We start from the raw sequence: 13,984 nt of genomic DNA, 5'->3' as shown, positions 1-13,984 counted from the left end.
TCAAATAAGTGAGCCTTGGGTGACCAGATCTTCTCACTTTTTTCCCCAGGAGAAGCAGGGGAATAAAATTTTATGTAAAAATTTCCAATTACTAATTGTTTTTCCCCTCCCCACTTCTGATATAATTCCCCAATCACGATTTTATTTTTTGAGAAAATATATTCTTTCCTGAAAAATGGATTTTAAGTGACTAGTAGATGATAATTATCATGACTCAAACAAAACCTAATTTTTTTTAGACCTAATTTTTATTTTAGTTTTTACTGTGATTGTTCCACAGAATGAATACTTAGGAAACTGTGTGTTCACTGAAAGAAAAAAAAACTCAACATGAAAATTGACTTGCGGTTTTAAAAAAATACTCCTTTCCCCTTGGTTTAACAGTTATCTGGGGGCCATCTTTATTTCTAGTTTAAACGAATTTTATACTATTAGTAATCAAAAGTTATTCTGAAATTTTTTTCTATTACTACAATAGAATAAGATGTCTCAAGTTTGTTATTTTTGGAAAGTCTGCCAATTGGAGGCAACTTCTTGATGTCAAAGAATTTCCTTTTTGAGAAATGTTCAGTTCAGTTTAGTCACTCAGTCATATCCGACTCTTTGTGACCCCAGGAACTGCAGCACGCCAGGCCTCCCTGTCCATCACTAACTCCCGGAGTTTACTCAAACTCATGTCCATTGAGTCCGTGATGTCATCCAACCATCTCATCCTCTGTCATCCCCTTCTCCTCCCGCCTTCAATCTTTCCCAGCATCAGGGTCTTTTCAAATGAGTCAGTTCTTTGCATCAGGTGGCCAAAGTATTGGAGTTTCAGCTTCAGCATCAGTCCTTCCAATGAATATTCAGGACAGATTTCCTTTAGGATGGACTGGTTGGATCTCCTTGCAGTCCAAGGGACTCTCAAGAGTCTTCTCCAACACCACAGTTCAAAAGCATCAATTCTTTGGCGCTCAGCTTTCTTTATGGTCCAGCTCTCACATCCATATACGACTACTGGAAAAACCATAGCTTTGACTAGATGGATCTTTGTTGGCAAATTAATGTCTCTGCTTTTTAATATGCTGTCTAGGTTTGTCAAAGCCTTTCTTCCAATGAGTAAAAGTCTTTTAATTTCATAGCTGCAGTCACCATCTGCAGTGATTTTGGAGCCTCCCAAAATAAAATCTGTTAGTTTCCACTGTATCCCCATCTATTTGCCATGAAGTGATGGGGCCGGATGCCATGATCTTAGTTTTCTGAATGTTGAGTTTTAAGCCAACTTTTTCACTCTCCTCTTTCACTTTCATCAAGAGGCTCTTTAGTTCTTCTTCACTTTCTGCCATAAGTGTGGTGTCATCTGCATATCTGAGGTTATTGATATTTCTCCTGGCAATCTTGATTCCAGCTTGTGCTTCATCTAGTCCAGCATTTTTCATGATGTACTCTTCATATAAGTTAAATAAGCAGGGTGACAATATACATCCTTGATGTACTCCTTTTCCTATTTGGAACCACTCTGTTGTTCCATGTCCAGTTCTAACTGTTGCTTCTTGACCTGCATACAGATTTCTCAACAGGCAGGTCAGGTGGTCTGGTATTCCCACCTCTTGAAGAATTTTCCGCAGTTTGTTGTGATCCACACAGTCAAAGCCTTTGGCGTAGTCAACAAGGCAGAAGTAGATGTTTTTCTGGAACTCTTGCTTTTTTGATGATCCAATGGATGATCAATGGATCTGTACTTGCCTCAGAATTACTCATGCCCCCAGTTTTGCCAAGTGGGCTTGCTTATACCCAAGAATTAAACCACTCTATCTTTGACATTAGGGAGCAGTTTAGCCAACTAACATTTAGGTCAATACTTTTAAAAGAAAAAAAAACATCTTCTAAGATTTATTTAATTCTGCTTTATAGAATTTTCCATGTATATTTATATGAGTTCAATGAACTCTTGACTCCAAACATGTAAAATGAAATAATGAAGACTTTGCAATTACCTTCAGACCTACTTTTTCAAGGTGTCAACCCATGAAACACTAAGTAGCTTTTGAATATGACCTTTTTTATCAAATACTAGAGTAGCAGGGAAAAAAGTGCAGCTAAAAACTGCTGCTATAATAAAACTAGGACCAAGACTGTTTTAATTTATCCCAATAGTAAAAGTGTAGTTTGGTGCACCTCAGCCTTGATGGCATTTGTTCATAAAGACAGAATCCTGTATAGGGATTCTGGAGAAGCCTTGCTTCTCCATTCCCAAGTTTTTTTTGAATTCTAACTGTGCCCATGGTACATTATTCATACTGTTTCTTATTTTTTAACAAGTTGATTTGTCCAGGAAATATGTCATCTTGAGGAATTAAAAAATTACATACTTGTAAATTTTTCAACATTGCCTTTTAGCAGATTTTCTTATTTGTTTGCTTGTTTCCAAGTATTTCTTTCCTGTACCTTCTCTTTTTTCTCTTCTCTCTCTGCTTTAACCAACATTACTCCACCCAAATTGCCTTCCAAATTAAATTCTGTTTTAAAATTATTTATTTATTTATTTTTCGTTACACTGGGTCTTCGTTGCTGCATGGGCTTTCTCCAGTTGCAGTGTGCGGGCTTCTCATTGGTGTGGCTTGTCTCATTGCAGAGCATGGACCCTAGAGCACTTGGCCTTCAGTAGTTGTGGTACTCAGATTTAGTTCCCTGGGGCACGTGGGATCTTCTGGGACCAGGGATTAAACATGTGTCCCCTGCATTGCCACGTGTATTCTTAACCACTGGATGACCAGGGAGGCCCTTTCCGATTGGATTCTATTCTAAAACTGCAAAGCTTAATTCTCTGCATGCTTTGTGTATAATAGGGAAAGTGAAGGTGTAAGTCGCTCAATTGTGTCTGACTCTTTGCGACCTCATGGACTATAGCTTGCCAGGCTCTTCTGCCCATGGAATTCTCCAGGCAGGAATACTGGAGTGGGTAGTCGTTCCCTTCTCCAGGGGAATCTTCTCCATCCAGGGACTGAAACCAGGTCTCCTGAATTGCAGGAAGGTTCTTGGCTGGCTGAGCCACCAGGGAAGCCTTTGCATGAAAGACATGTACAATAAATATATGTTTAAATGAAGCTGTTAGGGAAACACTTTTCTAATAGAGCCCATCAACAGTTTTACAGATTGGTGGATCTAGGAGCAGAAGCAATGTCATCCACTTATATGGTAACTGTCACCTTTAATAGGGGGCTTCCCAGGTTGGCACTAGTGGTAAAGAACCCCCCTGCCAATGCAGAAGACATAAGAGCCATAAGCTTCCATCCTTGGGCTGGGAAGATCCCCTGGAGGAGGGCATGGCAACCCACTCCAGTACTCTTTCCTGGAGAATCCCATGGACAGAGAAGCCTGGCAGGCGACACAGTCCATACAATGGCAAAGAATCGGCACAACTGAAGTGACCTAGCACACATCACACACTTTTAATAAAGATTAGAGAAGTCAAAAATTTCTTCCCAAGATAAAACAACAAAAATCAAAACCTTGGGTGTCTGACAGTGAAAACATTTGTACCAAGTTGTGAGTCAAGGAAAATAAAGCGATTTGAGATATTTTGCCCTGCGGCCTGGAAACTTTACATCCTTTACCTGCTAAGTGCAAATGATCTCAGCCTTCAAGCTCTGTGGAAGTTTTTGACTTGTAGGCCAATGTGTTGATCTTTAATCAAAATGTCTGGGGTATGGCAGGATCAGTACACAGCTGTATGTGTTTGTATAAGAGAATTAAAAGTCTTAACTGAAGGAAAAGTTAAGAGGTATGATATCTCCGAAGGACGATCTGGTGCCTTTTGTCTACAGAGTAATCACAGTTTGGGTAAGAACCACAGTATAACAATTAATTAATTGAGAAATTATTTGGACTATATTATATGCAGTCATTGGTACTACATGGGGGTTACCAAATCAAAATCAGAATCCATCTCTAAAATCTTTACCCTCAGAGTAAAGAAAATTTTTTACAGTAATCTTACTTATAATACCCATACATTTTGTTTTGTGGTTTAGCTTGGTTTTTTTTTTTTTTTCTTAAAGTGATTTGGATTTATCTTGTTTATGTGTCCTTTATTTGGAGTCTGATTTTTTTTTCTCCACTTGTTTCTCTCGATGACCTTCTTTGCTCCTGACTGACATTTTGAGGAAAGAGTGTATTCTACTCTCTCTGAAGTTTGGAACGGAAACACAGAGGTCTCTACCTTGCTTCTATTTTGCCTACTCTTGCCCATTCCTCTCTCTGGTACATGGATAACAATAACAACAAAAAATCCTCACTAGGATCCTGGCCCTAAGGATGAGAGTCTGAAGAGTAATTTATTAATCTGCTATTTGTTCACAACTGCTGTCCAGTCTTTAGACACTGCATAGCCTGTAATGGATCAAGAGAAGGTCCTATTCCTGATTCTGAGAAGTGCAAACCTGACAGGTGTCAGAGGTAGCTGACCTTTAAAGAAAATATTAACAGAGAACAAAAGTATTAGATGGTTTCTAAATGAGCCAAGGCTACTCACCCAGCTGCCCTTGAGCAATAAAAAAGGAAAGTCAGGGCATTATACACCGGGTCAGTGATAAAAGCCATGAAAAAAAAAAATAATCTTTCTAAGTTAGACAATGCTGATATTGGCAGTCCTTGAATGCTATTAAACACACACACACTTCTTTTAGAGAAACGCTTAATGGTGCACAATTAAGCGATCTGCAGAACTGAATGACCTTTAAATTGCTGTAATCTCATGAAGGAAACCTTTCACATACAGCATCTACTTTTGAAAGAACCTTCACATGAAAATATTGCCACTAATTCAGCAGGGCATGCCAGACTCATGTCCTGCATCTTGCTCCCTTTTGGAGCCCTTCATTACTGGAGAAAAGCTAAGATCACCAAAGATGCTTACCTTAAACATGTTAGTCAGCCAAAAGTCATCACACTTTTATAATTAAAAAACAAATTTGGTGATGAGCATAAAGATTATCAAAGGATCAAGTGCCACCCCCCATACCAAATCTGATCTTCTATCTTTTCTTTCAAACAAAATCCTTTTGATTACAATATTTTCTCTCTTTATTTCCTCGATTTTGTTCTTGTTAAGATTTTTTTTTTTTTTTTTAGGAAACAAAAAGACATGTTATTGAAAACTCTTATACTGAACCGTGAATCCAGAAATTAGTTTTGAATCTTGAGGATCATTTTCCGCCTAAAACTTATACTTTAAGGAAAAAAAACAAACCTACAGAAAATGTAGTGCAATGATCACTTCAATTCATTTGTATTCCCTCTTGCTCTCGACATATAATTGTATATAACAATGGATTTATTTATTATTTTCATTAATCTACTTGAGAGTAAGTTATGTTAGACATCAGAATACTTTCCTAAACACTTCAGCATGTAGTTCCTAAGAACTAGGAGAGTCTTCTGTATAACCATAAAGTCATTAGCACATCCACTTAATTTAACCTTGATACCATATGTGTGTTAGTAGCTCAGTTGTGTCCAACTCTTTGCAACCTCATGGACTGTGGCCTGCCAGGCTCCTCTGTCCATGGGGATTCTCCAGGCAAGTACTGGATTACAGTACTCCAGTACTCCAGTTAACAGTACTGGAGTGGGTTGCCATTCTCTTCTCCATGGGATATCCCCAACCTAGGGATTGAACCCAGGTATTCTGCATTGTAGGCAGATTCTTTACCATCTGAGCTAACAGGGAGGCCCTGCTTCCATATATATAGTACATATTCAAATTTCCCCAGTTGTTTCGGGAATTTCCTCAGACTGTTTTTTTTGTTTATAAGTTTGCTTTTGGATCTAGAATTTAGTTAACTGTTAGGTATTGTATTTAGTTCTCATGTTTCTTTTGTTGCCTTTAGTCTGAAACATTTCCTCACTTTTTTAGGAGAGAAGTCAGCTATGATATTGATTTCTGAAGAATCCAGGCCAGTTATATTGTAAAATATCCCACATGACCTGAATTTGTCTGATTTCTTCCTCACAGATGCAAACACTTTTGACATAGGTGATGCTGTATGCTTTTTATTAATCATATGAAGAGGGAGATGTCAGATCATCTTATCATTGGTGATGGTCACTTGGTTAAGTGATCTCCACCAGATTTCTCCATTGTAAAGACTCTTTTCTTCTTTTGTAATTAATATGCAATCTGTGGAATGATGCAATGAGGCATGATATCATTGTGAATAATATGTTCTCCAAAAATCTTTCACTCTTTATTTTCAACATACATTGATGAATTTTGACTAAATGTATTACTGCATTGGTTGCTGCAAAATAATGATCTTTCAAAGTCTATCATTCCTTTTATATACATTAATTAGCTAGTATTTTTCTATAAAGAGACATTTTTCTTTTTATCTGCTTGCTAGTTTTCTCAAAGTATCATTACAGACTCATAGATTCTTTTTGAGACTCAAATTGTCCCAAATGGACCAATTGTAGGCTTAAAAATGAAATTTTGGTTTGGAAGTACACTCGGTACCTGTTTGTGACCTTAGTAAATAATTTCAACCATGTTTTCTTTCTTCCTTTTCCTTTGTGAGGATTAATGCCAATGTCATGGATAAATCTTTCTTTCTTATAGAGATATAAGTGAATAACAAAGGTTTATTGTTAAGTGCTTAATAACATCTTTTATTATTTGTAACAACCTATCAACTCTAAGGCAACAATTATGAAATAACTTAAAATAAATGATGGTGTTAAAGGTATCCTATACTTGTAGCCTGATTTTTCAAAGGACCAAGAACAGTGGCTGACCTTCAATGGACAGCCAATAAAAGTTAATTGAATGCATTGAATTAATAATAAAACCAAAATGTCAAAGTCATGAAGCAGAAGCCAAAAGATTGAAATAATATATATTAAGGGTATAATTGTATAGAAATAAGTAAAGTCCTTTTTTATTCATCAGTGACTTTTATCTCCTTGTTAAAACTTGAAATTTCTGCCACATTGCTACCTCTACAGTTCAGAAGATAGTCCTTCCCAGAGAAAGACAAATATTGTATGTTATCACTTACATGTGTAATCAAAAGAATAGAAAGAATGAATATAACAAAAGCAGACTCACATATAGAAACCAAACTAGCGGTTACCAGTAAGGAGAGGAATGGGGAAGGGGATTAAAGAGCACAGACTACTATACGTAAAATAAATAAGATACAAGAATATATTGCATAGTATAGAAAATATAGCTAATATTTTATAATAACTTTAAATGCAGTTTAACCTATAAAAACACTGAACACTATATTGTACACCTGAAACCAATATAATATTGTAAAAAATGATATTTTATTTAAAAATAAAGGTCATCCTTCCCTATCTTTCCCTTATTTGATTTCATGAAGAATACATACTAAAACTATATAAATAATAATAGTCTCTAGGAGTTCTTTTGATTCACCACACTGGTAAATGAATAGTCCTTCTTTCCTATCAATTTCTGTTGCTTCCTAGACCAATAAGGAATAAAATAAAATAAAATAGACTTATTTTGCCAAATAAGTCTATCTCTGGGATAACAAATTGCTTATAAAAATTAGAAAGTGGGGTCCAAAAAAGGTCTTTGGACTTTGGACAAAGCGCTAAAGATAGGAAATATGGACTTCTCTATGAGAAAACTATGAATGGAAACTGACAAATAGAGACAGTCATGCAAAATTGTACAATTAAAAAAAAATCTGACTCTAACATAAATTTACATTAACAAAACCCCGCCACACATAAATTTTGTCACTGTAGATTATCTACAAAGTGGATAATATGCTCATGGATTATTCAGAGCTGACTGTAAATAGTTTAACTCAACCAGGATACTTGATCCTACCAGAAAGTAGTAAATCACTCACTTCTCAGAGGCTTAGTATTATTTTCAAACCATTCTCAAGCCATTTAATACAAGGAAGGGAGTAATTTCTTCTTCCTAAATTTCTTTTACACTTTTGATTGAAGTTTTACCTGTTGACATTAGTTCATAGGCCCAATATTTTTCCATTTTATTAAATAAGGCCAAATACAGTTCAGTTTATGACTTTAGGTTGTTTTAACTCTCCATTCCTATTGTAATATATGAATGGGAGAGGTGAAATCATATATAAAAACAGAATTTGCACTGAAAATCAAGGAGGTTAAATCATTCTTTAAAGAAAGATAGGAAATTGTGCAGTGGCCTTTGAAGAGATGCCAGAGACACATAGAGTAAAATGGTCTACTTTTTAGATAGCTTGTTTTATAGCAAGCAGATTCAATTTAACATGTATTTTACCTATAAATGTTCCACTGGGATCCTTGTATATATTAGGGAGACATTTTCAATCACACTATATCAACTGTCCTCCAATATTTATCTTGTTTCATTTGTAGGTCTTATATAACATCTTTGATTAATTTTCAGGCCTTGAGGTGCTATTTATTAAATTAGGGACACAGCCCACTAAATTAATAAATTATTATTGTGGAGGCACTCTTGTATTCTGAATGTATAAGTACATTGCTTAAATTACTCTCAGGGAATAATTTACACATGAAGAGGCTCTGGTAGTTAAAATGGCTTTGTGTGTTTCTTATCTCTGGACTAGGTGCTTAAGTGGGTATCAAAGCAATTGTTTTCTCAAAGTGGTAATGATTTGTACTATTCATGGGTTCCCAATACACTATTCTAGAACTGTGAATTAAATGTAATGTTAAAGAATAACACTTTGACCAAAAATTTCCATAAAAAATGGAGATTGTTTTAAATGAGAAAATATGCTTGTGATCTTGAAAGACTGTGAGCTTTCTTTGACTGTGAGTTGTTGTTGTTTTTTTCTTAAAAGAGCTGCAATAAGGTGAACATAGAAAACACTTCAGATCAAAGAAAAAGAAACTAACTTGGCTGATGTTGCAAAAATGATGCTATTCCCCTTCTACCTTATTGAAAGGTGGAATAAGGACAATGCTCCTGGGATTCTAATCTTGTTTCACTCTTTTTCCTATCGTTGGGATGTTTGAGTCAAATTTGCATGCTGCTTGCTTATGTGTGACACATGTCTCTATCCCAAATTTAGGCATTATAAAATTTAAAACAGAGATAAGGTTTTGGTTAAGTATCTCCCTCGGGTCACAGACTCTGAGAGAGCAGGAACCCTGTCATTCTTATATTCTTAGAGCCTAGCTCTGTGCCTGGCACATGGAATAGGAGAAATATCATTTTGGTGAATGAACATATGGGTGAAGTATACAGAAAAAGTGCACTATTATGAAAAAAATCCCTAATTATTCTGAATCTAATATTTGCAAGATGTTTGGTTATGTGTATTCCATTATCTATTTCCCCCCCATGCATTATTCTTCCTTTCCCCCAAAAATTCAGACAGCAAAGAATGAGCAAGGGTTAATTTTAATTGATCTGATTATTGGAGTTTATACATCAATAATCTTTCACAAGTAAGTAAACTTGTATTAAGAAGCAACACCCTAATTACTCTTTAAAGGAGTTATGTGGTGCTAGAACATCCAAACTGGCCTCAGCTTCTAAACTAAACAAATCAATTGCAAGTAAAAGGACTGGACCTAGAAGATGATGCAGGGCAGTAGCTATGGTGGTAGCAGTGATCCAGTAGTGAAAATCTATCCTGGACATATTCCTCTTTTAGTCTCCATCAAGTATTTTATTTGATATGATGATGTCAATTGTTTTTCTTTTCTGCTCCTCAAAACTAACTCTATGGTGTTTCACACTCTGCCAAGCACTGCAGTATGAATTTTGGTAAGATAATTGTTTTTTGGATAAATAAATGGTTTTATCCCTCATTACTTCCATTTAATTTTTTTTTTTGGGGGGGTGGTACTTAGAACTGAAAAAATTGGTTGAAAAAATTATTTGCAAAATAGTTTCTATAATTACATTGTCAAGTGCCCAAAGGGTTGTTTCACATTTGTACCTCACCTGAAGCGCAAAGAGCTTCAGATATTCTGAATACAAAATTAACCTGCTGTTAATTCTGTTTTGGATCCTTTTAATTAATAGACAGTTTCTAGAATAGGTTATAAGTAATATATTGGCATAAACTGAAAGACTGGCATAAATTCCTTTGCCCAAAAGTAGAATCTGGAGTATTCAGGGTTGTATTTTCTTTTCTTTCTTTTTCCCCCATCCTGGGTTTTTTTTGTTGTTGCAAAGAGGTCACATAAGGACGTCCGTGGAAGGGCTCCGTGCGCCATCTACTGACGGAATCTATATTTCCAGGGTCCGGAGAAAGAATAACCCTTACGGTTTTTAAAGGATTCTTTGAGAAAGAAGAAATAATAGTAAAAGATCCTCTCTGACTCTACGGCTTAGATGACTCCTGGAATAAATCTGAATTCTGCGAGCACGTAATTCAGAAAGGAGCCATCAGTCCCTCAGCGCAGTATGAATCAGAGAGAGAATCCCAAGACAGCCCTGATGACTTTGGAAGAAGTTAGCCAAACCCCAAAGTCAACTCAAGCGAAGAATGGATTATTATTTTTCACCCGTGTGCTAAGCTAGACTCGCTGCCTGATGGTTGTGCTTTATAGGAAACGGCTTTATTAATGGCACATCTAGATAGCCATCAGTTTTCTATCTTATTATTCCAAAGGACTTCTTTCCAATTTGATTATTTTATTTGAAAATTTAATAATGCATAGTAAGTAGGTCCATCCTTCACTTAGATCCCAACACACAGTTTGGGTGCATGTCAACTTAGTTCTTACACACAAACGCAGACACAACCACACATATGCCTGCAAGATGACATGCATCAATGTACATGTGGGTCAGTTGAGAATCTAAGCTCTTAGACTTGGATTAAAATGTTTCTATCCGCAACCGTTCTCTCCATTATTTAACTAGGTCCAGTTATTTTACTAGGTCCAGTAAAAGGGTGGGAGGAATTGGCATCCACCGGTAAAAGAAGCTTTCTTGGTTGTAAGTGGGAGAGAGCAGAGTATCAGTTTTAGGGGTTCAAACCACTCAAGTTGGAGGCTTGCAGTGGAAATTAAAATTGGCCCGATGCGGTTGGATCTGATTCTGGTTATCTTCATGTGAGCAGCTGGAAGGACTTACAAATTAACATCGAGGATCCCTGATGTCCCAGCTAACTCCTTTCCCCTATATTGCTCTCTTTAATCCAAGGGCCCAGACAACTTGCTTTTGTGGTTTTAAGAAAGAGAAAAATGAAAAGAACAAAGCAATATAGTTGAGACAAAAACATAAAAGAGGGAAGACAGGGAGAAGAGAATGAAACCAGGGGAAAGATTCAGAAAGAAGTTGGGAGGTAGGAAGAAGGGGAGAAAAGACAGAAGATAAAGGGAGCAAAAAAAGGAATGAGGGCTAGGAAGATGCAAGGATCCTTCTATAACGAACCGAAGTTACACCCATCTTTCACTTTCAAATCAATCGTCTAGATCTTATCCGTTTCCTTTGTAAAGGTTGTCTGTGTTGCTAAAGGAAGCTAGTCAGTCCTCCCACCCCGCCCCACACGTGTCTGCGCTGTTCTACCTCGGCCACCGAGACCAAGAGAAACCCGAGTGCAAACCTTTGTAGGAGCGCGGCTCTGGGAACACTCCTGCGACTGGTTATCACCCGGGAGCCTAACAGGATTAATACCCAGAGATGGATTACGTTGGCTGTCACCAATACGCCTAAAGATTATAATCCAATTTATGCACATTACAGTCAGTATTAACTTTATCTGCTATTTTAAGACTCCCAGTTGCCCCCCGCGTCCTTAGAGGACAATTTTTCACGTCCTGATGCAACCCAGCAGGCTGTCAGGAGTGGGAACCTCCCCTAAAATACAACTCCCAGCCTGGTCCCGGAAGGACTGCACCCAGCACTCCCAGCTATCTCGCATTCACCTGGGCACCGCTTTGTGGTGCCTCCCAGTTGTGGATTACCAACGCGGGAGGCGTTCCCTGGGAAGGAAATAGCCTTCTTATTTCTTGCTCTTGTTCATTTCATTTTAAAATTTTCGGTAGCGGTAGCAGAAGGGCGGGGTGAGTGGATGGGAAAGGGGGCCAGGGAATCATTGCCGGTTATAAAACTGAGCGATTGCTTTTAGATGCTGTTTGAAAGGGTGGCATTTCTCTCGCTCTGTCTTTAAATAAGTTTGTTTGGGTGTGAGTTCTTGCCTTTTCAGCACAAAACCGTAAAAAAGACGTGGTGGAAAGTAAAAGAAAGCCCCCTCCCTTCCCGGAGCGTGCTAACTAACGCCAAAGACTTAATTTAACACCCTTTCTCCGGCGGCTGGGGGCTCTAGGCAGTGGCTACATTCCAGCAGTTTTAATCCGTTTTTTATTGTAGGGCGAGAGGAGTTTACACAGAGACTGGGATGGCTCCCCAGCTGGCCGCTCTCCCCACTCCAGCGCCCCCTCCCCGCCCCCCTCCCCACCCCCCAGCAGGAACCTGTTACTTTAAGCGAGACGTTCCAGTGTGGCGGTGCTGGCAGCCCGGGTTTCGGGAGGTGGCCGCTGATTGGCTGTTTCGAGCTCCCCCTGGCTCGCTCGCTCGGCCTCCCCGCGCGCTCCGCCCCGCCCGCGCGCCCTCCCTCCGCCCCGTGAGGCTCGGAGCCCGGGTGTCAGGCGCCACGGCGCATGCTCCGGAATCTCATCCTCTGGCCCTGGAGCTGCTGCTGCTGCTGCTGCTTTTGCTTTTGGGGCTGAGTTTAATAAGCGAGCGAGCGAGCGAGCAAGCGATCGCGGGGGGAAAAAGGCAGAGAATGTCCGCCATCTACCCTCCGCTCCTGGGCGCGCTCTCATTCATAGCAGCCTCTTCATGAATTACAGCTGAGGGGGCGGGGGAGGGGGGGTACCACACAACACCCCAGCAAACCTCCGGGCCCCCAGGCATGGCTAGCTCGGTAAGTACCTGCAAAAATAATAATAAAAGACCCCCCACCCCCCCCGCGCCTTTCCTCCCTCGCCCTGCGCCGCCACCGCAGCCCAGACAGCGCCAGCGCTCAGCGGTTCCAATTAGAGAAAGGTTGGTACGGCTTGCAGGGAGCTGCTGCCTCTCCCTCAGCCTCCGTTCCCCTCCCTCCCACCCCCCTCCCCGGCGCGCGCGCACACACACACACACACACACTAACACACACTCGCCCCTCCACCCCCCGCGCCTCCCTCCCTCCTCGCCTCTTTGCAATCGCAAGAAGCGCACTCGCTCACACGCGCGCACTCACACACACACACACACACACACACACACGGTGGAAGGAGGCGAATAATAACTCAGCCATATTTCAGCCGCCGCCGCCGCCGGGAGCCGCGGGCACAGTCGGGGGACGCGGCGAGCAGCCTCGCCGGCCGCTACGATGGTGCGTTCTCCGCGGCGCGCGAGTGTGAGCCGGAGTGAGCGGGCTGACAGCCGCGGGGCCGCACGCAACTTTGCCCCCGCGCCGGGCTGTGCGCAGCCGGGGCTCCGCGGCTGTCCGCCCGCCGCCCTGCCTTTCTGAATTTCATTTTTGGGGGGAGGTGGGAGGTACTTTGGGGCCACTTTGGCTCTTGGAAGTGTGTTGCGGGGGCTTTCTTAGGCTGGCCTCGCCGATCGCGTGGGGCTTTTCGCTGGGGGGTGCGGGGTGCATTAAGTTATGGACGCCTCGGCGTGTTTTCCTGCGGGCGTGTGTGCGTGTGTGTGTGACGACGTCTCATTTTTGTTGTGCACAAACCCCGTGGTAAGAACACGGGAGTTTGTGCCCATCGGCAGAGGCTGCTTGTAGTTTCCATTCCGCCTGGCACAGCGCTCCACACGCACGCACACACACACGTACACAAAGACTTCCTCGGCGTGTGTCTGTCGCCGCGGCACTTTCGGGGTGGGGGCTCGCGAGAATCCCCTTCGGGTGTCCCAGCTACCTCCCCTCCCACGCCGGGCAGCCGCCCCGGCATCGCCTCCTAATTGTCTCTAATTTGTTTCCGATGCATTCGTTGTCGTGCGTGTAGTGGCTGAGTGTGCTCGCTCCTCTTA

General features: G+C 40.6%; 1 protein-coding gene across 1 annotated transcript in view; it reads left to right on the top strand.

Annotated features, from left to right (window-relative positions):
- Positions 1–12,607: 12,607 nt before the first annotated feature.
- Positions 12,608–13,984, top strand: part of MLLT3 (MLLT3 super elongation complex subunit) — a 288,355-nt gene continuing 286,978 nt past the window's right edge. The window contains 1 exon segment of the mRNA XM_043486609.1: positions 12,608–12,881. Within this exon segment, the coding sequence (XP_043342544.1) occupies positions 12,870–12,881 (12 nt within the window). The 5' untranslated portion in view covers positions 12,608–12,869.

This window comes from Cervus canadensis, chromosome 14 (assembly GCF_019320065.1).
Source record: "Cervus canadensis isolate Bull #8, Minnesota chromosome 14, ASM1932006v1, whole genome shotgun sequence".
In the NCBI taxonomy this organism is placed as follows: Eukaryota; Metazoa; Chordata; class Mammalia; order Artiodactyla; family Cervidae; genus Cervus; species Cervus canadensis.
This window is presented reverse-complemented; position numbering and strand designations above follow the sequence as displayed.